This window comes from Elgaria multicarinata, chromosome 16 (genome assembly GCF_023053635.1).
Source record: "Elgaria multicarinata webbii isolate HBS135686 ecotype San Diego chromosome 16, rElgMul1.1.pri, whole genome shotgun sequence".
NCBI classification, from domain to species: domain Eukaryota; kingdom Metazoa; phylum Chordata; class Lepidosauria; order Squamata; family Anguidae; genus Elgaria; species Elgaria multicarinata.
In genome coordinates this window covers 19,826,434-19,849,353 of record NC_086186.1, presented here as the reverse complement: position 1 = coordinate 19,849,353, position 22,920 = coordinate 19,826,434, and the positions used below count along the sequence as shown (strand labels likewise).

The following is a 22,920-nucleotide window of genomic DNA, read 5'->3' as shown; positions in this document are numbered from 1 at the left end:
GGCTAGAGAAGCCTTTGGTTTGATCCTACACAGCCCTTCGTATGTTCTTAAGACATCTCGGAATGATGCCCCCTGCTCAGTGCTTATCACATCCTTCTTGCCCCAACCTCATCTCTAGTGCCAAATATCTACAAAAGGCAGCCAGCAAAGATCAATAAAATGGATGCAACAACACGTTTGAACTCCCGTTTCATGAATCACATCTACAAAATGCAGCCAGCATTTCAGGAGGAGCGAATGCTCTGACCATCTCCCAGTGAGCATCTGCCATGAAGAACCTCACACTCCTTTGAGGCGTTCGCTCTGCCTCCAACATGCTAGACGGACATAGCGAGAATGTGAACAGAACCACTTGCAAAGCCATTCGGAGGCCGCAAAGGCGAGAGAAAAGCAAAGCAACCAAAGCATGAACCTCCCAGAGGAAAGAAGAGCAACCAGACGGCGGCCACGAAGCTCCCAGACAATTGTCCTTGCTGTGCATATCTCTCGCACGGCCCAGCTGCGAGCACCTTGCCATCTAGCTCACATCAGGGCCTTGGCTGAAGCAGACTGCGCACAACTGAGGGACAAAACTAAACACCCACATTACCAAGCCGGGTGACGCTACTCACCAGGTCGCACTCAGACCTCCCAAGATCTAAAAGCTGTTAAGGGCCAATCCTCGATGCCACGTGGCTGAACACCGCTGGGAGAGTGTGAAACTCTGTGCATGAAGACAAAAGGCTGGCTTGTCTATATATTTTTCTCTCCACCCCCCCTCTCCCTGCTACTTTTTAAACAGATGCTTTTTCATCCTTAAACAATGATGGAAGAGCTTGCTCCCAGTTACGAGAAAAAGCTGACGAGAGATGAACAATGGGAAGACTAAACTCCTTGGTGAAACGCAAATGGTTTCTCAGTCCCATTGTGCTTATCTGGTATTACCATCCTCCTCACCCCCTAGCCAAAAAATATAGAGGTTGTTGGAGCAAGAGGACTTCACAAGATACGTTTGTTTGGCTCATATAGAATGACCAAAGGGCTGAAGCTTAACAAACATGAAGAGGAGAAGCACAATGAACTCTGGATTCATCAGCACTCATCTAACCTGTGAGAGTCAAATGCTATTGGCCAAGACGACACCTTTTTAGGTCCTCAAAAGGGACATGGCTGTTTGGTTTCCTAGAGCATGAGACTAACTTTGGTGTGTCTGTGATGAAATGCACCTACTCAACACCCGCGACCGCCATAAACGAAAAGCGCGCTATGTGCAGCTGTGACGCATATGGAAGTTGACGACATATTCGGCGTTAGTCCGTTGCACGGAAATAGCAAAGGGCTCGAAAGGGTGGAAAGTGAATGCAACCAAGCGCCGGACTGTGTGATTGATGGGCCGGCCCAGGAGTCCTGCTTGGATTTCAAACTTCAGAAGACCAGAATCTCGGGCATAGAATCTGTGAGGGAGAGAGAGAGAGAGAGAGAGAGAGAGGCAATGATGCTTTAAGGACACTCATGAAACCATGTGAGAGTCAATCTCTTGCAATTCAGCGAGTGAAGAAACAGTTCTTTTGAACAGAGTAAAAACAAAATAAACAAAACACCAGGCAAAAAAATAGGATTGTTAGACCTATATGAGAGAACAAGGCCAGAAGCCTTGATACACCTGCTCTGCATGTAGGCCTCTGTATGAAGTTTAGCTCTTGCAAGTGAACGGCATGATGGGATTGCAATAATGTATGTGCCTGAATGTGCTGTAATGCTAAAACTGTTATATCAGCAAGGAAATGCTTAACTGGAATTTCTAACTGTCAAGACCTCTTGATATAGTAGAAGACAAATAAGCTAGCTTGATAAAGAGGACTGACCATCCAGGACCATCTGACATTGCAAGAAGAGTTATAGGCCATCTATTGATAAGGTACAATGAAGTTTTCTTTGATCTGTCTTTGTTTTACTTTAGAATTTTGCTACAATGCTACAACGTATAAATACATCTGCTTTTCACACTGCCAGCTGAGAAGTTCTTTGTCTGCAGGACTTTCTCTATACAGCTGTATTACGCTCAATAAAACAGAGTTGCCTTACAACCAAACTGGATTTATTCGAATGTAAGCCTATGCGGCAGGGTCTTGCTATTTACTGTTTTACTCTGTACAGCACCATGTACATTGATGGTGCTATATAAATAAATAATAATAATAATAATAATAATAATAATAATAATAATAATAATAATAATAATAATATCCTTGACACGTAGATCCCATAAATACAATGTGGGATGCGGGGAGGAAACTTTGCTTTTTTAAGATAATGGACAACAATGGGATTAAAGCACATGGTGGATTAACTAGTGAAATGCCCACCAAATGGTGTACAGGTGGAACTTCATAGGAGAAGTGACTGTAAAGATGGACCGTAGCTGAGTGGCTTAGCAAGTGTAGCTTGAGCCTCCTCTCTCCATGGCACAGGAACTGTGCCCAACGTCTCATTTCTCATCATTTGCTTCACGGGCTGTGAAGTAGAACAGCCTTTGCTGCTCAGCTGAGAGGCATGCAACGAGGTTTGAAACAAGAGTGGGGATTGGCGTTAATGGCTGCCCATGCCGCAAAGGCACAGATAGGTTCCTAAATCAGTGATATTGCCCCAGGCAGCTCCTAGGAAGAAAAGGGCATTTGGGAAGTTCTCCGCACAGGTAAAAGGGTTGCCGATTTCCCAAACACAGTCTATTGCCTTCCCCCACCTAGGTTTTCAAGGGTACCTCTCCTGGCCATGCCAGGAAAGCAGTTCTGGAAGAGAGGGTAAAAACAGAGACTTTACAGAGGCATGAGACATTATTATATAATATTCGTCTGTATTAAGTGGTCCTGAAAAACACCCACAATTGACATTGGTGAGAATTCATCATTTTGTTCCCTCAAACTCTCTGAGGGACAAATTCATAAATCAGCCACCCCGGGAACTTTATGTAATGGAGTGGCATAGAAATGCTGTCAATCAATCAATCAATTGCCCAGCAGCATGGCAGCTATGTGGAAACTGCATTCCATGAGTGCCGAATCATGGGATTGGGAGCAGTGTTACCATCACAACAAGCCACTTCCAGGCAAAACACATACCTGGATGCCTACACGTCACTGGTCTCATAGAAAGCGGTCTTATGCCAGGTCAGACAGCTTGTCCATCTGTCTACTCTGACCGCCAGCACCTCTCCCTGGCCTCAAGCTGAGCTCTTCTTCCTCACCCACCACCTGATCCTGGTACCTTCTATATGTGCACCATCACTGAGCTACGATCCAAGAGGATCCGAATGCAATTTGGCACAACCAATGTAAGTTTTCCTTTGAAGCGGCAGTTTCCAAACTGTGTTCCAGGAAAGCCCAACATTCCTCAGAAGTTCTAATCGGCGATTCTTGGTAAGGAGGTTGGACTCCATCCCTGCCTATCATCCCTTGCAAATTGCAGCCCTGGGGAGGAATGTTGATGGGCTCCAGGACACATTCTCTACTTAAGTGTGGCAAGGGTAAGTCCACAACAGACATGGACCGTGCCTTGTATTAACCACTTTTCGACCCAGAAGTTGCCCAGAATCCCTCTGCAGTGCACTAAGTTTCTATGGAGACATTCCTGTATTTCATGGCAGACAAATATTTATTTATTTATTTATTTATTACATTTCTATACCGCCCAATAGCCGAAGCTCTCTGGGCGGTTCACAAAAATTAAAACCATAATAAAACAACCAACAGGTTAAAACCACAAATACAAAATACAGTATAAAAAGCACAACCAGGATAAAATCACGCAGCAAAATTGATATAAGATTAAAATACAGGGTTAAACAGTAAAATTTAAATTTAAGTTAAAATTAAGTGTTAAAATACTGAGAGAATAAAAAGGTCTTCAGCTGGCGACGAAAGGAGTACAGTGTAGGCGCCAGGCGGACCTCTCTGGGGAGCTCATTCCACAACCGGGGTGCCACAGCGGAGAAAGCCCTCGTCCTAGTAGCCACCTGCCTCACTTCCTTTGGCAGGGGCTCACGGAGAAGGGCCCCTGTAGATGATCTTAAGGTCTGGGCAGGTACATATGGGAGGAGGCGTTCCTTCAAACAACCTGGCCCCAAACCGTTTAGGGCTTTAAATGTCAATACCAGCACTTTGAATTGGGACCGGACCTGGACTGGCAGCCAATGAAGCTGGAAAAGGACTGGCGTAATGTGGTCTCGTCGGCCAGTCCCTGTTAGTAAACGTGCTGCCCTGTTTTGTACCAGTTGAAGTTTCCGGACTGTTTCCTAACAGCAGCCGAATGGACAACTCTGGAAACTTGCAAGCAGAACGCAAAGGGGACAGCAGCGGCCAATTGTATGTTCCCAGCACCTGGTCTTTTTGGTGCACGATGAGCCTCCATGATGATCAGAGCAGCAACACTGCAGGGCAGCTGTGCCATCCTTTCCACCCCCCACCATGTTCCCCATCTAAATTCTTCTCCCCAAATTGCAACTAGCCTTATTGGGGGGTTGGGGGGGGTGGATTAAAGGACCTGGACTGGCAGCCAATGAAGTTGTAAAAGGACTGGCGTAATGTGATCTCGCCGGCCAGTCCCTGTTAGTAAACGGGCTGCCCTGTTTTGTACCAGCTGAAGCTTCCGGACCGTTTTCAAAGGCCGCCCCACGTATAACGCATTGCAGTAATCCAAACGAGAGGTTATCAGAGCATGGATAACTGTAGCTAGGCTATCTCTGTCCAGATAAGGGCGTAGTTGGTATATCAACCTAAGCTGATAAAAGGTGCTCTTTACAGGTGGAACATTTTTTCCCCCCAAGGAGGGAAGCTTGCTTCACAGAAGGGCATCCGCAAAAGAGACACAACAGCCCAGGGTTGGCGTCCCATCTCATGAGTCGTCTCTCTCCTTCCTCTTCTACGGCCATGCTTGAGAAGCTCCCTGCTTTCAGCTCAAAGCCTCCCACTACTCAAGCGGATCCCACGCGCGCCCCCCACTCCCAGCAGCCTGCCCTTCCCATTCCTGGGCTGACCGCTTCAGCTGCAAATAGAACAGGAAGCAGGCTGCTCTTTCAATAAGTAGACACCCTCCAGATTTCAATAATGCAGCCTGTTGAATTCCTCGCATTCTTTCTAAATGGCCATTATTCTCTTTCTCCTCTTGAAAGCCCCAGCGAGGCTGGCTGACAACGGACAAGGGCTAGGTGGAAGAGCAACCATCTTAATAGCTTGAAGAGCTGGAAGCCTCTTGATAGCTGGCTTTCTAAATGGTTCCCTCCTCCGCAGGAGGAGCCATGGGGGGTGGGGGTGGAAGTAGGGGAAGGGAGGAATAAAGGGAAGGGGAGAGAGTTCTCTTCTCCCCCCCCCTTTCACCCAAAGTAAAATATGGTGTGTGTTCTGCTCGTCTCATTCCAATTCAGGGCAATTTGCCACACTCAAGAAGAGAGCCCTGTAATCTCCAAGATGGGCTCTGTTTGGTATTTTTAAATCTATTTTTGAAAAGTGCTCTGCAATCAGAGGCCATTTCCACAGGCTTGCATGCCATGGATAAATTAGGCACTGAAATGCAAGATGCGTGTCAATAAGAACAGGCATATCAAGCATTCCCCCCCCCCCCCCGCTCCCTCTGCCAATTGTTATGAAAACAGGAAGTTTACCTGCAAATTGTTTTGCTTCTAAAATGCTTCCAAATGCTTCCTATTAAGCTTTTAAGCCTCCCGAGCCCCAGCCTTCCGACATTGACAGGGGCTGCAGGCAGAAAATCGGAACACCTTCATCCCTCCCTCCCCTTTTCGCCCCACCCCGAGGCTCCATGTTTGGCTAGAGGGCAGCTGACTTGCAAGTGGGACAACCGGGGAGGGCCAGAAGCCATGCAGTCACCCAACACAGAGGCTGGACAAGCCAGCAGGCCGCAGCCTGGCGCAAGAGGAGGAGCACTGTGCGGCCGTGGGAGGAGGAGAAGCCAAAGCGTGACAATGGGACAAACCAATGGTTCAGGAGAGCAGCGACAACCATCCCGCGTGGAAGAAAACCTTAAAGCCCCTGGGGTGGGGTGGGATGGGGTGGGGGAGAGGCTCACAGAATGACAGGAGAGGATCCAAAGCAGCCGGCCAACTGGCCACCAAGAGGAGGCTGAAGCGACAGTCCTGCACAGCAGCCAGGTTGTCATCACAGCCCACCACCAGCATCAGGACCCTACTACGTAAGTAAGGCAGACCTGGTCAGGGCCTGAGGCAGGCTGAGGATTAAGTCTCTGATCCTCTCAAGGGAGCCAGGCCTGCTCCCTCGCAGCCTCCATCTCCATCTGCCCTGTTGCGTCCAGGTCCTGCTCATCAGCTTCTCGGAGGCGTCTAGTTGGCCGCTGGGGAGAATAAGAAGCTGGACTAGATCAGGGATGTTGAAACCCTTCCAGCCCAAGGGCCAAAATTGATTTCAGAGAAGCTCTCAGGTGGGAGGCGAGAAAGGCAAAGGGGCGGAACCAGAGACAAAAGGGGTGTGGCCAAAGGGACCAACAACGCAGCATACTTTCACGTACTGCCAGTAACTAAAGCTTTAGCAGAGGCATTTCAATGTTTCAGAAGAGAGGGGGGAACCGCACAAAGGCTGAGAACCACAAAACGATCAGTGGTTGGAAGAAAGAGGGGGTGGTCAAGGGAGGGGTCGGCTACCTGGGAACCTCAGTGGGACAGACTGGGCCCCAGGTCTGAGGATCCCCAGTCCTGGACTGGATGGAGCTTTGGTGCAATCCAACAGGGCTTCTTTTATGTCCTCTTGTCTCTGACTCCACCTAGCAGCTCCAAATTGGAGACATTGGTCATTCTTAAGTTACAACGGAAAGGGTGAAATCCAGCCTTCCCAAGAATATATTTCATTTCCGGCAGGCCCACCCACATGAATTTTAAGATGTCCAATTGTTAGGTTGTAGCGGAGGGCCTTCTCTGCTGTGGCACCCCAGCTGTGGAATGGACACCCTTAGAAGGTTCGCCTGGCACCTATTCTATATTCTCTCAGCATTTTAACAGTCTATACATTTGTGCTTTTATATTGTATTGTATATCATGGTTTTTATACGGTTTGCTTTATACTTTGAATGGTTTTAATTTTTGTGAACCGCCCAGGGAGCTTCGGCTATTGGGCGATCTAGAAATGCATTGAATAAATAAATAAATAAATAAATAAATAAATAAATAAATACATAATAAGTTTTTAATCAGTTTTATGCATTTGATTTATATGGCATTTTTGTATTAAATGTTGTTCCCTGCCTCAATCCAGGGAGAGGCGGGTAAGAAATAAAATTATATTGTGATGATGATGATGATGACGCTACTCAGGAGGGATGACTCAGCAGTATCCAATTCACTTCAGAATCCAATATAAACTTCTCCTGTTAACCTTCAAAGCTTTTCACGGTCTAGCTCCTTCCTATCTCTCCTCTCTCATCTCACACTATTGCCCCGCTCGTGCTCTTCGCTCCTCTGATGCCATGTTTCTCGCCTGCCCAAGGGTCTCTACTTCCCTTGCTCGGCTTCGTCCATTCTCTTCTGCTGCCCCTTACGCCTGGAACGCTCTTCCAGAACATTTGAGAACTACAAGTTCAACCGCAGCTTTTAAAGCTCAGCTAAAAACTTTTCTTTTTCCTAAAGCTTTTAAAACTTGATGTTGTGCAGACTTGTACTGTTACTTTCTACTGTTAGTTTTACCCTACCCTGTGCCTGCTTACCCTACCCTGTACCTGTTTGCATTCTCTTCCCCTCCTTATTGTTTTACTATGATTTTATTAGATTGTAAGCCTATGCGGCAGGGTCTTGCTATTTACTGTTTTACTCTGTACAGCACCATGTACACTGATGGTGCTATATAAATAAATAAATAAATAAATAATAATAATAATAATAATATCTCCCACCCTCGGTCTTTCACAGTATACCCTTCTTCTCTTTGTAACTACTGGCGATTCCTGCAGCACAATTGCAATTTCTTCCATGGTATAAGGGGCCTGTCCTTCGTGATGCCTTTCTAATTATATTCCTCGCAAGGACTGTGCCATTTAGAGTGGAACGTAAAATAAAAAAAATCACCCATTCAGAAGTTGGCAAGATTTTACAATTCGACTTCTAACATTTTTCATCCGTCACTTTCCCCCACTCCCCCAGATTTCACTTTTGAATGTCAACCTTGAGGGAGATTTGCAAGGGAGTCAAGTCCTGCTGGTTCACTTTAAGGCACAAAAGGTTAAGCATCAAGAGCAGCGTGGCACAGGCGATAAATGACTGAACAAAGAACATCCCCAGTTCACGTCTCACTTCTGCCACGAACTAACTGGTTGGCCGTAATTATTCTCCCTCGGCCTCCACATCTTCAATATTTATTCACTATTATTCATTCAGTTTTGGCCTTGCCTTCCTTTCCTACAAAAGCTACAGGTGGCTAATCACACTAGCCTAGCCTACAGGGCTGCTGCAGGGTTACAGAGACAATGTAAATGAACTGTTCTGAACGTCTGGCATGCATGCTGTACATTCTGATGATTACATTACACCTTGGTTATTGTTATGCCCCTGAATCTATGGGAAAGATTGTTGCTGTTCAGACACTTTTCTCAAGAAGAAGAAAAAAGACTCATAGAGACTTACAATAAAATCAAAACATGCACAATTTAAAACAGCTAAAATGATTGTCTACTAAAATCCAATCACCACCACAAACAACTAAAACATCAGTGAAGACCATAATTGCCATCAAATGACTGGGAGCGGAGGAAAGTCCTCACTCAGCGGAGGGCTCGGAGAACCACTGTGTTGTAGTGGCTAAAGTGTTGGACTGGGAGTCGGGAGATCTGGGTTCTAGTCCTCACCCAGCCACGGAAATCCACTGGGTGACTTTGGGCCAGTCAAAGACTCTCAGCCCAACCTACCTCACAGGGTTGTTGTTGTGAGGATAAAATGGAGAGGAGGAGGAGGAACCGCCTTGGGTTCCTTGGGAGGAAAAAAGGTGGGATATAAATGCAATAATAAATAAAATAAAAAAAAAAGTCCAAACCCGGTACTGAAAAGCTAACAACGTTGGTGCCAAGCGGGCCTCGGGAGAATGTTTCATAATTAGAAATCGCCACTAAAAAGGCCCTTCCCCTTATGACTCCAAGCCTCACTTAGCGGAGGGCTCAGATTTTGATCATAGGGCATGGGTAGGTTCATACTGGGAGGGACAGGGAAAGCAGGCACTACAGCTCAGAGGCAGAGTGTATGTTTTGCATGCTTGGGGGTCCCAAGCTCAGGGGATTCCAACAGCGGGTGGAGGCCAAAGGTGATGGGAGTGGAGCAAAAATACCAAAAAATGTATAAATAAAAATACCAATGTATTTAAGCTTTAAAGCTCTTACTGCTGATAACTAAGTCTTCAGACAGGCATTTCAGTCTTTTAGAATAGGGGAGGGGGGGAGAATGCACAAAGACAGAAAACCACCAAATGATCAGTGATTGGAGGAAAGTGCGTGGGTCCAGAGAAGGGCCGTGGCCACCTGGCAAGCTCTGGAGGGCTGGAGTAGCAAGGACAGAATTGGGCCCTGGGCCTGAGGGCTCCCCACCTATGATATCGCCATTCATCATCACAACTAGGTCACAGTTTGGACGTTCTGCTTTGGTCGAAAGGCAGAACTCTCAAAAGGCTGGGGACAAAAGAACTCTCAAAATCCCTTCCAATTGGAGGATCTTCCACTTGGTAAGCAAGCACTGGAGACGTAATAACTATTCAAAAGCTCTGAAAGGCTACATGTGGCCTCTAGCCTTCTGAACCCCCAGCTGCTGAGCCCAGGAGAAGGTGGCTATCTGCTGTTGTTTACTGCAGAAGTCTGCTGTTGGGAACATCTACAGAGTTCCTGCTTTCTGTCGGCAGGTGGGTGGGGGACACGTCACCACCTACAGACAAAAGGCCGCCCAATGGAGCTTCTCTGAGCATCAAGGACAGCAGCAAGAAAAACAAGCGGGAGCGAAAAAGCCAGGATGACTCATATACATGGAGCACTTATAACCGGGAGACAGCACGAGCAACATTGTCCCAGTGCTCACCAAGAACTTGCAGGGACTGAAAGGGAAGCACAGGCAGATCTGTTGCACAGCGGTAATGACTATTTCCCTCCAAATATCCTGGATAATAATAAAGGGGAAGGCTTTTGAACCGTTGCTCATCTTTCTAGGAAGGTGAAGAGAATCAAGGCCTGGAGTGGCTGTGCGGTATCAGTTCTTAGAAGTGTTCTTAGATGCAATTAAGAACATCCAAACCCAAGAACAGTCTATACTGGATCAAGCTAGCCTGTCAAGGTTGGAGAGGAGCCGGTTGACTTTGTCTGGGTATCTCAGGCTCTGAGATTTGTTGGGGAGAACAAAACAACCTTTGATTCATGACTTTGGGGGCATACATACTAGAGTGCAACAATACATCAGCCACGTACCTTTTAGCACTTTGAGGTGTTTGTTTGGATCAGGCTAAGGACCGTGTAGTCCAGCCTTCTCCCGGTCTTCGGAGGTAGCTTGCCCCTGTACACGGGGGCTTCATTTAGCTAACGTGTCTTCCAGTGCAGCAGAGAGGTTAGCCAGAATGGAGATAATATTCTAGTTTCTCCATTCTGGCTAACCTGCCTCTCTTTTGCTCATTTCAAAATGCAGAACGTACATAAGAGTCATGCATTCAAACCCTAGATGTAGGCGATGCTCGAGGCACTCAGCATACCTGATAGGGTGATCGCCGCATGTCTTGGGGCGCTCCATGACCGAGACCCACTTGTCGTCGTAGCTGAAGAGGGAGAGGTCAAGGTAGGGGCTGCCGCTGTACGACTGAGCACTGATTGGAAGCTGGCCCAGCAGCCGCCGTACGGCCTCCGTGTGCCCACCATACTTTGCGTTCACAATAGTGTCCTTGAATCTGAAGCAGACAGGGGGATAGGATAGAGCTGAAAGGAATGAAATGCTCCTCCACCACCCATCGCACCACCAACAAAACCACTGCGTCTTAGCCTTGGGAAAAGCAGAGATGGAAAAGGACAGGGGGAATCCCAAGCTCGTCAAAGGAGAGGAGGGACTGGAGCTTAGACGGAGCACATGTTAAGGCCTGGGAGTGCTACTGCCAGTTATTGTACAACGTTAGATGGGCCAGTCAATGGGCTGGCTCAGCATGAAGAAGCTTTACATAAGAAGGCCCTGCTGGATCAGACCCAGGGTCCACTCTGTTCACGCAGCGGCCAACCATCCATCGGCCAGGGACCAACAAGGCAGGACATGGGTGCAACAGCACCCTCCCGCCCATGTTCCTCCAGCAACTGGTGCACACAGGCTTACTGCCTCGAATACTGGAGATAGCACACAGCCATCCGGGCTAATCGCCATTGATAGCCTTCTCCTCCTTGGTACACTGCCAACCCAGTAAATAGTCTTCCACATTTTAACCAAGAATTGATTGGTACAGTGGTTTGCAAAGTGTGGCCTAGTAGGGAACCCTGTAGTTCCTTGGACATTGCTGATCATGGGCTCCTCGGTGAGAAGATTAGTGATGGTGGAACAACTTGCCCACCACCACGGACACCACTACCCTCTGCAATGTGAAACCCCAGGGCAAATTCTAGGCTGGGAAACATCTAGGGTGCAGTCTCAGTCAAGGCGGGGGCAACAGCGAGAGTCCTGGAACGTTTTTGAGGATCTCCTGCAACAAAACCAGGGCTTCATGCCACGGCAGATGAGCCCAAAGATCCCAGCAGACAAATCTATGTGGAACAGATACCCTGTTGCTAAATTGTCTGGAAACCACTGCAGGAGTTAATCAATTAAGTGCATCTGAATACTCCTAAAACTTAAACTTAGCGATGTTTTCGAGATGTTTTCAAGAAAAGACAAAAGTACAGTTTAGACCTCAATCCTATAGACACTTACCTGGGAGTAAGCCCACCAAAGTCAATGGGACTCATGTCTAAGGAGAGATGTTCAGGACTGTGCTGTCAATAAACTAAAGCAGGGATGGGGAACGCATGGCTCTCCAGATGTTGATGGGCAGAAACTCTCATCAGCCCCTGCCACCATGGCCAATAGAGAGGCAAGATGGCAGCTGCAGTCCAGCAACATCTGGAGGGACACACTTTCCCCATCCCTGAATGAAAGCTATCACTTGTTAAAAGAAAAAAAAGGCACCTCCTTTAATACATTCTTTTGGCATCTCCATCAAAGTAAAACAACAGAATCAGCAGCCTTAAAAAAATAAAAAAATAAGACTTATCCTCAAATCACAGCCCCGTTAATTGAAATTGACCCCATCAAGCAATCAACTCAAGCCTTTGTTGATTAATCTTCCAATTGAATGTTTCAGCCCTGCCTATGCAATAAACCTGCCACTTTATTCCCTAATCAGCACTCATGTTTTGTTTGAGGTAAGTTCTGAACTAAGCTGATACGAATTGGCTTCTTCCCAAGACCTCTGAGCTACATGGTATGGTGGAGATCAGAAATGGGGAGAGAGATGGATTAGTAACACATCAAATTAATCTAAGGTTTAGCGCTATAGAGGGACCTTCTAAGATCGAAACATGATGTCAAAATCCATCCACTGCAGCCATTATTGTTGAGATTAGGGGAGGAAAGGGGAAAATGCTGCTACAGGGCAAAAGGCTTTGAAGAATAGTCTGTGCTTGACCATCTGCCTGAAAAAAATCCTTCCAGTAAACAGACTAAACTAGTTTTCCTGCCTTCAAGATGGGAGAAAGCTCTACGCTCTCTTCACTAGACTCAAGTACAATTCACAAACAATCAATATTCCCTGTGTTGCTTCTTGTGCATGGAACATCTCCCCTCTCTCATGCCGCCTACCTCTCTTTATTTCAAACCCGAACTCCAAACATATCCCTTCCATGAAGTCGTTGATGTAATGCCTGAGCCTTCCTCCGCAACTCAGTGCGGTCCAATGGTTAGAGTGCTGGCCCAGGACTGGGAGACCCAGCTTCAAATCCTCATTCAGCCAGGAAGTTCATTGGGTGACCTGGCCTTGAAGATGGAGGATCATAGAATAGCAGAGTTGGAAGGGGCCTACAAGGCCATGAGTCCAATCCCCTGCTCAATGCAGGAATCCACCCTAAAGCATCCCTGACAGATGGTTGTCCAGCTGCCTCTTGAAGGCCTCTAGTGTGGGAGAGCCCACAACCTCCCTAGGTAACTGATTCCATTGTCGTACTGCTCTAACAGTCAGGAAGGTTTTCCTGATGTCCAGCTGGACATCAGGAAAATGTTCATTGGGTGGCCTTGCCTAAGAAGATGGTCAGCAATAGCATCTTATTATTATGCGACCTACATCACAACAGCAATGTCGTGAGGATAAAATTGGGGGAGAAACACATATCTTGATCTCCTTGGATGGAAAATGGAGTAAAACTGAAATACAACCAATGAACGGAGCCTATGTAAGTGTTATCTTGCTTCTGCTCATAGTCACCCGGTTATCCCCATCTGCTTGGTGGCTTCTTGGCTTTTGTACAGTTTATTCCCATTGTCTAAAAGGATGAAACGCCTCTTCTAAGGCTTAGTTACCAATAGGAAAAGCTTTAACCGGCAATCTGCTGGTAGTTTTGGTATTTTGGTCCGTACCCCTTTTGCCCAATCTACCCCTGGAATGCAGCCCCCAAGAGCTTCTGCAAAATGGAATCCAGCCTCCGGGCTGCAACAGGTTCAACTGCCCTGCTTTAAAGCGCTATATAAAAGCTAGATATTATTTTCAAAGCACTGCCTCTGCTGATAACAACGAAGCCTGTTCGACCTCATTGGCTTTGAAGACCAACCGGCCGCCCAAAGAACTCACCGACGTTGGATCTGCCTGGCAAAGTTGTTGCTCGAGGCGGAGCAAGGGAACTGCACCACCTCGCTGTGGAGCGTGGCATTCCGGAAGAGGTCACAGAAGTTCTCAAACAGTTCCAGCAACTCATCCGACGTGTTCTCAAACACAGCAATCACCTCGGTGGTCACCATGTTGTACACGACAAAAAACGAGGGCTGAGAGAGGGAGGAAGCAGAATTAACTTCAGCAGAGTTAACACGAGTGCAGGCAGAAGCCCTCTCGGTGAGTAACTTTCCCCACTTGACCAGTTAAACTAACCAAGGCAGGCGTTATTTTGTGGCCAGACAGGAGGATGCTGCATTTCGCCAGCCTGTTCATTGCGCTTTCCAGCCAAACGCAACGGGTAACAGATTAACTCTGCTATTAACGCCCATCAAATTATTTACAAAGCAATGTGAAATTCCGCCAATTCAGGTTTTGTTTATTTCAAACAGGACACATCAGCGTTCCTGTTTCCTTTCTCTGCCAAACATGGTGGGGTTTTGTGGGTTTTTTTGGTTTTAGTTTTGTTTTTCAGAACAGCAGATTTAATTTTAGTTCCTGCTGGGAAGTGATTTTTAAGCCAGGTGGTAGCTGGCAACCAATTATTCCCCCCCACTCTGTATATGCAGAGAGGTGAGAGTTGGTAGGTTTTATTTGGGGGTGGGCTGGGGGGCACTTATTTTCTTTTCCTGTCTTAATATTTCCAACATGCCGAGATGAGCCTTTTAAAGTGCATTGTGCTCCACTGTTGCCTGTAAATGGTGTACCCTTCAGAGTCCCCCGCTGCTGGGGAAATGAAAGACCGAGCGCCATTAACAATTTCTTTTGAATTACTGGCGTTCGTATCCAAGAATGTCCAAAAGCCGCAGTTTGGTTTTGCAATCAGTCACCTGGATACTTGTGAAGAAATCTTTGCCTATGCTGCCCATAGGGAAACAAATCTATGGACAAATCGTCAGGGTTATGTATATTTCTGCATGTCTAAAAGCTCAGTGCTCGAGACTATACAAAGTCTCGGGAATCCTAGATTTCATTAAAAAAAGAAGACGCAAAAAACAGTTTCGAACAGTTTCGTATCATAGAAAATGATACGCAGCATACTCGCTTAGAAAGACATGAGAAAGATCAGTTTAAAAAGTCCAAGGCAGTTGACAACAGATCAGTCGTCCCCAAGCTGGTGTCGCACATTCCCTACGGCCATACTACCTTGAACACGCCCGATCTCGTCTGATCTCGGAAGCTAAGCAGGGTCAGGCCTGGTTAGTACCTGGATGGGAGACCGCCTTATCAGTCCTTGCCAGCCATGGCTAGCTCGGCCTGATGAGGGCTGTCCCCAAACATCTGGAGGATACTGGGTGGTGGGAGACTGCAACACATCATAAAATAATGGGACAATAATTCTCAACAGACGAACAGTTGAAGGCAGCACTTGAAACACAATTTCAGCAGGAGTTAAACTCCATCAGAGGTTAAAAGCCTGGACAAATATAAAAGGTCTTTGCATGGTGCCTAAAAGAGAACTATGCTGTTGTCCCTGGGGAGTGAATTCCACTAGTGGGGCACCACAGTTGAGCATGGCTCTGTTTTCCTGTTTCATCTCCCTCATTACAGTCTTCTGGAATGGCTGATGGTGGTGACAGTTACGGGGAGATGTTAGTGCAGTGCACAGGCAGATTGATGTGGGAGCAAACAGTCTCTCAGGTGCCTGTGTCAAGCAGAAAAGGACAGCAACAGCACTTTGAATTGCGTTTGGGAATGCACTCTCTTACAACAATCCCAAGAGGCAGGGAAAGCTGGAAGTGTCTCAACCCTCACCTTTTCTGACTCTCCCAGGATGGAGACAGAGCCCCAGATGGATCAAAGGAGTAGGCCATCAGCCTTAAAGGATCATGACTCACAGCTGCCTGGGCTGGTTTTTAGATACTGTTTAAATTGGGAAGGAGCAGGGAAAATATGTAATTTGAATGTTAATTGCTCAACCCCCGAATCAACACTGGAAAATGGGGTCTGGGGGCGGGGGAAAGCCCAAGCCAGCAGTGAGAATATATGTGTCTCCTTTGAGTTGGCTGGAGCTCTTTCTCCTTCATGGGAAAGAAGAAGTTTTTAGTGCATTTGGGGATAGCTGCGGCAGGGAGACCTTTGGGATGCTAAACCATCAGCCACCCACCTGAGTAGTCATAATCCATAGCCAGGTTCTTATGTAAGCCTAATGTTTTGCTTCTATAGATAACGGAAATTCACCAGTTCTTTGGGGGCAACAGTGTTTGCTTTTGTCCCTGCTTAAGCCACAAATACAGTCATCATCAAAAGACCTGCTGGCAAATGACATCTCTTGGTCCACAATGCTAAAAAACACAAAAACTGAAGTAGGTTGCAAAGTAGAGGAGAACGACTCAAATCATGCAAATACTATTAGGCTTAAAAGCCAACAACAATCTTCATCGAATTTTTGGGAACTGGATAAAGGAACAAGAAATATCTTTTATTTTTCTTTCTTTTTTGAGCAACCTGGACTGATTTAATAAATAGAGATTGAACCCGATTGTCATTAATAGCTTGGACAGCAAAGTGATCATTACAATAAACTAGAGGCCTGCAGCCAAAACATCTGGTGGGTTACTTCAAATTAGCAGAAGAACATCGACCTTCTTCACCTCTGCAGTATCTAGCCATGTTCACCTCTCTGCTCTACATAACTCTCCCTCCCAGTTTGTCAGCCCTATATAGGCTTAGCTTTCACCCTTTCTCCCATTCCATTCCTCTTTCGCTACACCCTTTCACGTGTTCTGCCCCTCTCTCTCAGATCACGGCAGCTGAGCCAATGGCAGCCAGAGACCATCTGCCTTCCTCCGAACCTCCATTTGCAAACCAGAGGCTTTATCACCATAGCCACAACATCCCTCAGCTACATGAAAAGCCAGGGTAGCACTGAAAATAAGCAGAGCTGTTCCCTTCACCCCGGTGTCTTACATTAATCACCTGGCTGGTCACTATTGGGAACAGGATGCTGGATTAGACGGATCCTTTAATGTGACCCAGGTCTGTCTGTCTGTCTCTCTCTTTTTAATACACACAGTCTGAAAGCAGCATACTGACCAGAAGCATAGAATGCAGCAGCCTTCCCCAACATGGGCCCCTCCAGATGTTTTGGACTACAAGTCCCATCAATGCCAAACACTATTGCCAATAATCAGGGATGATAGGTGTTGACAGGAATGAGATAGGTAGTAACACAGTGATAAGAATGTATGCTTTGCATGCAGAAAGTCCCAAGCTGACATCTCTGGGTAGGGCAGGAAGAAGACTGGAGAACCGTGGCTCGTCTGTGTCAACAGCATTGGGCTAGATAGCCCAATGGACCAACTCAATATAAGGCAGCTTCCTATGTTCCTGAGTTATAAGCCCAAACATCTCGAGGGAGCCATCTGTTGAGGAAAGCTGGCCTGGAGGATTTATATGCATGAGTACAGATCAATAGCATGATCTTAATCATTTTATTAATGATTTTATTAATAATTTATTAATGGTTTTATTAATGATTAATCTTAATCATTTTATTAATGATTTGGACGAGGAGGTGCAGGGAACGCTGATCAAATTTGCAGATGACACAAAATTGGGTGGGATAGCTAATACCCTGGAAGACAGAAACAAACTTCAAAGTGATCTTGATAGGCTGGAGTGCTGGGCTGAAAACAACAGAATGAAATTTAATAGGGATAAATGCCAAGTTCCACATTTAGAGAATAGAAACCAAATGCACAGTTACAAGATGGGGGACACTTGGCTCAGCAATACTACAAACGAGAAAGAGCTTGGAATTGTTGTAGATCGCAAGCTGAATATGAGCCAACAGTGCGATATGGCTGCAAGAAAGGCCAATGCTATTTTGGGCTGCATTAATAGAAGCATAGCTTCCAAATCACGTGAGGTACTGGTTCCTCTCTATTCGGCCCTGGTTAGGCTTCATCTAGAGTATTGTGTCCAGTTCTGGGCTCCACAATTCAAGAAGAATGCAGACAAGCTGGAGCGTGTTCAGAGGAGGGCAACCAGGATGATCAGGGGTCTAGAAACAAAGCCCTATGAAGAGAGACTGAAAGAACTGGGCATGTTTAGCCTGGAGAAGAGAAGATTGAGGGGAGACATGATAGCAGTCTTCAAATACTTAAAAGGTTGTCACACAGAGGAGGGCCAGGATCTCTTCTCGATCCTCCCAGAGTGCAGGACATGGAATAACGGGCTCAAGTTAAAGGAAGCCAGATTCCGGCTGGACATCAGGAAAAACTTCCTGACTGTTAGAGCAGTGTGACGGTGGAATCAGCTACCTAGGGAGGTTGTGGGCTCTCCCACACTAGAGGCCTTCAAGAGGCAGCTGGACAAGAATCTGTCAGGGATGCTTTAGGGTGGATTCCTGCATTGAGCAGGGGGTTGGACTCGATGGCCTTGTAGGCCCCTTCCAACTCTGCTATTCTATGATTCTATGTCGAGTTAGTTCCTCATGAAGGTCAGATTCTTACCTGTGAAGGGTCCGTCACCCGTAACGTGACTACGTCCTCGCTTGTGTATTTGATGAAGAGATGGTTTTCATCCAACAGCTGCATCTTCCACATGCGCAGCTGCCTCAGCTGGTCAAAATACTGGAAGAACCTCCTTTTAGCCATAGCGCTTCCATCCTGCTCCGCCCGTCGCCACAAGTAGACCAGCAGCCTGTGTTTCAGAGAATTTATGAACGGCTCTTTGTACGGGTTCGCCATGCCTGTCTGAGAATCCCGTTGGACCTCTGGATAGACAGCAGAGAGCGTGAGAAGGTCATCCTCATAGCAAAAGCGGCCAATGGTTCGTACGTCAATGAAGGTGCCTTCAGGTGTTACCTGAAAGACATGAATGGTTTGCTGCTGTACAGACAGAATGGCCAGAATATTCTTATACAGGTAGAGTCCTTGGTTGTGGGACAGGATGACTTTGTCACATTTGAACGTCCTGGTGTCACACAGCCTGCCTGTGTGAAGGTCTATAATGTGCAAAGAGTAGTCTTCCAAAGGAGACCTAGGGTTAGGGGTCACTGATTCGCTGTTGCGGTAAACCTCAAAAAAGGGAGGGTGGGGCTCCTCAGGCAGATACGCAGCAGAGCCAACAATGACATAGCGGCAATCATCCGTGAACAAGCTACATTCGCGGTTCAAGTGCTCACCGTTGGAGGCCACATTGGTAATGTGAAGGAGAACAAAGAAACGTTCAAAGAGCCGCCCACGGATGTTGATTGACCTTTGGTCGTTGCCATTAGCCAAGATCTCCCCATCGTAGCCCTGAAGGAGATCCTCTGCTGCTTGACACCCCTGATATTCATAGATCTCCAAAGAAGTCTGATCTGAGGAGAAGGCAATGAAGTACCTTCCATCAGGGGAAAACTTCCGTAAGAAGCAGGGTGGTTTTTCAACGTTGACCACAGTAAAATTGGGGAAGACATTTTGGTGGAAGATGCGGACTTGGTGCCAATGAGTCCCAGTCTTGCCAGAGGTAATCCTTCGACGTTCCAGACGGTAGATGACGTTCTGGTTCTGGATCCGACGAGGCCTGATGGTTGGGGCCTCATGATCCATACTATGTTCTTCAAGTGGAGAATTCTCCAGGAAAGCTAGAATCAGACAGTGCCCCAAAGCAGATCATGCTGTCAAGGAAAAGAAAATATGGATGTTGTGAGAACCGGAGTTCCATCCCAGCGGAAGCTGGTTTCAGGCAGCCGGCTCGGGTCGACTCAGCCTTCCATCCTCCCGAGGTCGGTAAAATGAGTACCCAGTTAGCTGGGGGAAAGGTAATAATGGCCGGGGAAGGCAACGGCAAACCACCCCGCTATAAGGCCTGCCAAGAAAACGTCAGCGAAAGCTGGCGTTCCTCCAAGAGTCAGTAATGACTCAGTGCTTGCACGAGAGGTTCCTTTCCTTTCCTTTTCTCACCAACTACAACCAATCTATAGCTAAATCTACTATGAGAAATAGGATAAGGTGGGACTTTGGCCCATGAAACTTATGCCACAAAAAATGTGTCCATTTTTTACTTGCCATAGATATTTGTACTGAGTGCCAGAGGAATGAATATTTCGCTGTTGGCCAGTATCTTGTAAGCATGCATTCAACGCACAAAGTGTGCTTAGCAAGTTGAGCTGTAACATCATGCTTACATGGTTTTTGACAACAAATTTGACTAATATATTTGTTATATGTGATTTAAAAATTGCAAGGAGGAAAGCAGGGGAGAAAATAGTCCTACCCTGCTCTTGCAGTGCAGTAGCAATGACCTGGCCTAATAGGTCAGAATATTAGATGGGCAGCTGAACCTATTTTTTGCAGCATCTCAGGAAATATGATCCAAACTGAAACATGAACATTCTCTCAGACAATATGAAAGTATTATGAAAGGGCATCCTTGCTATTATGCAGCTGAGAGTACACCAGAAATAAAAATAAAATGGGAACCAAGATACAACAGCTTTCAAACGCAGATGCCAGACGCAGGCTTTAACAAATAAAACATCCATGCGCCAGCCAAAAAGTGAAAAGGTTTGGGAGGATACTAGAAATCAAACAGTTATAAAGGCCTCTGTAAGACCTGACTCATTAATCTTTCACACGGTGATTTAAGTTAAGTATCAGGAGATCAGGTACCACCACAATATCGGCCACAATAAAGATTTCCACCCTCCCTCAAGGAGTTCAGAGCTCCCTTGTATACATTTATTCCTGGGTTTTATTCTCATGACTGTGTTCGGTAAGTTAGGGTGGGAAATAGTGACTGGTCCACAGCCACCCAGTTCAGCAGCAGGGCTGAACAGGGATTTCAATCCAGGTTTCCCTGGTCCAAGTCCAAATACTCTATTCCCCAAATTTCTGACAAAATACAGTGCGCTTCAACTGTGTTAAAACTGAATACGTATCTGTGCTGCTGTTGTTTTTAAGAGCGTGTAAACATTGCCATAACACAGTGGTAAAGCATAAGCTGTACACTCCGAAAATCCTAGATTCAATCCCCATCATATTCAGGATCAATAATATAGGGTGACCATATGAAAAGGGGGACAGGGCTCCTGTACCCTTAACAGTTGTATTGAAAAGGGAATTTCACCAGGTGTCCTTTGTATATGCGGGGAACCTGGTGAAATTTCCTCTTCATCACAACAGTTAAAGCTGCAGGTGCCGTGCCCTCTTTTAAATCTGATCACTCTGGTGGGTGGTGGGGAAGAGGTGGAGGAGGATAGTGGGTGGGTGGGGTGACCCATATTTAGGGGTCTTGAACCAAGCATTCCTGAGGTATAGGGTGACCATATGAAAAGGAGGACAGGGCACCTGTATCTTTAACAGTTGCATAGAAAAGGGAATTTCAGCAGGTGTCCTTTGTATATGCGGGGAACCTGGTGAAATTTCCTCTTCATCACAACAGTTAAAGCTGCAGGTGCCGTGCCCTCTTTTAAATCTGATCACTCTAGTGCAGCTCCTGCAGCTTTAACTGCTGTGATGAAGAGGGGAATTCACCAGGTTCTCCATATATACAAATGACACCTGCTGAAATTCCCTTTTCTTTGCAACTGTTAAAGATACAGGAGCCCTGTCCTCCTTTTCATAGGGTCACCCTACTGAGGCAGATATGGGGCAGTGGAGGTGGGCCAGAAGAACACAAGGGGCTGGAATCAGCATAGCATGCAGAGATACAACAGGCAACCTCCTCTGCGGTTTTTTTTTGGGGGGGGGGGGGCTCAGGGGAAGTTTGAGTTACTTGACTGGTTTATTTCTCACGAAAGCTCCCCCCTCCCACGGCTCAGTGCCTTAAGGGCGGGAGCGCTGCGAGATGTCTGGAAGAGCCTTCCGGGCGGCCAACTGCCTGGCGGTGAGGAAAAGGGAGAGGGACAGACCTGATGCCAGGGTGAGGGGCGCAGGGAGACGCGTGGACGCCCCCTCTCTCCCTCCCGATCCACGAGTGGGAAGAAAGCGTCGGGCAGGGAGAGATCCCGCCTCCCCGAACCGTCTCCCGCCCGTCCCTCACGGGGCAAAACGAGAGCACGACCCCCCACAACTCACTCAGCGGCGGCGCCCGCCGCCATGTTTCCGCCGAGGGAGGAGGGCCCGTCACTACCAACGAGTTCCCCATAGCCTAACGGCACGGCAGCGGCAAGAACGTACGCGCCTCAAACCGGAAGCTCACGCGGAGAACAGACGGTTGATCTCTCGGCTTTCCTTTCCCCCCCCGCTCCACCTCCCGGCAGCGCACCCTGGTGGCCGGAGGGCGCGCGACCCTCCCTCCGCGCCTCCTCCCGCGTCGCTGCCATGGCAACCGCATCGTCGCCTAAACATGGCGCCATGGCAACCAGCTTCCTAAGAGGGAGGGCTCCGCATGGCAACCGAGGCGCCTTAGCAACGGCTACTCCGCCCCCCACGGCGGGATGCTCCATGAGTGTCATTATTTGCTCTATGGCAATAGACACCTTCAATGGTGGTGCTATAAGATCTACCCCACAAAGGAGCCTCTCTATGGCAACCTCCCCGCTTTATAGAATGGGGAGGAGGAAGCATAATGCCAGGCCCCCTTGAAGTTGCCATGCCAACCACTCTCATCAGTTGGATGCATCGCCACGACAGCCGCTACCTAGCAGGATGCCATGACAACCTGAAGCACCGTGACATCCCATACACACACACTCACACACACACACACAAGCAAGCCATGATAACAACAATGAGTGCCTCCCTGCAACATGCCAACCACTATCCTAGGATCACACATGGACCATTGCACTAGTCCGCCACCCCAATGAAAGTCTTCAGGCACCATGTCAATCTGTTTCCTCAGAAAAAACTTCACCATGGATGTCAGGAATTGCTCCTAAGATCCATGCATCACCTTGCGTGAACAATATGGCATCTGATTTTCTCCAGGAGTAGGGAAAACATATCCACACCCATGGATGCACACACATCTTGTGGTAGTAGGGTCCCTTAGGGTGACCATATGAAAAGGAGGACAGGGCTCCTGTATCTTTAACAGTTGTATTGAAAAGGAAATTTCAGCAGGTGTCATTTGTATATATGGGGAACCTGGTGAAATT

The 22,920-nt window shown here is 47.2% G+C and overlaps 1 protein-coding gene across 4 annotated transcripts; it reads right to left on the bottom strand.

Annotated features, from left to right (window-relative positions):
* Nucleotides 1–6: 6 nt before the first annotated feature.
* On the bottom strand, nt 7–21,937 carry DET1 (DET1 partner of COP1 E3 ubiquitin ligase). 4 transcript variants are annotated; one of them, XM_063142718.1, is made up of 5 exons: nt 21,896–21,937; nt 18,344–19,494; nt 13,809–13,999; nt 10,707–10,898; nt 7–1,433 (listed from the first exon to the last, which is right to left on the bottom strand). In XM_063142718.1, the coding sequence occupies exons 2-5, from the start codon at nt 19,424–19,426 to the stop codon at nt 1,244–1,246; spliced, it is 1,656 nt and encodes a 551-aa protein (XP_062998788.1). In that variant the 5' UTR covers nt 19,427–19,494; nt 21,896–21,937; the 3' UTR covers nt 7–1,243. The 4 variants fall into 4 exon arrangements, with proteins under 4 accessions (XP_062998788.1, XP_062998787.1, XP_062998790.1 ...); XM_063142717.1 differs by lacking the exon at nt 21,896–21,937 and adding an exon at nt 21,730–21,826; XM_063142720.1 differs by lacking the exon at nt 21,896–21,937 and adding an exon at nt 20,094–20,116.
* Between the last annotated feature and the right edge of the window lie 983 nt (nt 21,938–22,920).

Bases quoted from the DNA above. Each gene is read 5' to 3' on its own strand.
- DET1 (XM_063142718.1), bottom strand. From the start codon at position 19,426: ATGGATCATGAGGCCCCAACCATCAGGCCTCGTCGGATCCAGAACCAG. The intron at 10,899-13,808 runs GTGAGTTCTTTG...TGTCTGCTTCAG, and splicing joins GCCAGGCAGATCCAACGTCG to ATTCAAGGACACTATTGTGA. The intron at 1,434-10,706 runs GTATGCTGAGTG...TCTCCCTCACAG, and splicing joins TGCGGCGATCACCCTATCAG to ATTCTATGCCCGAGATTCTG.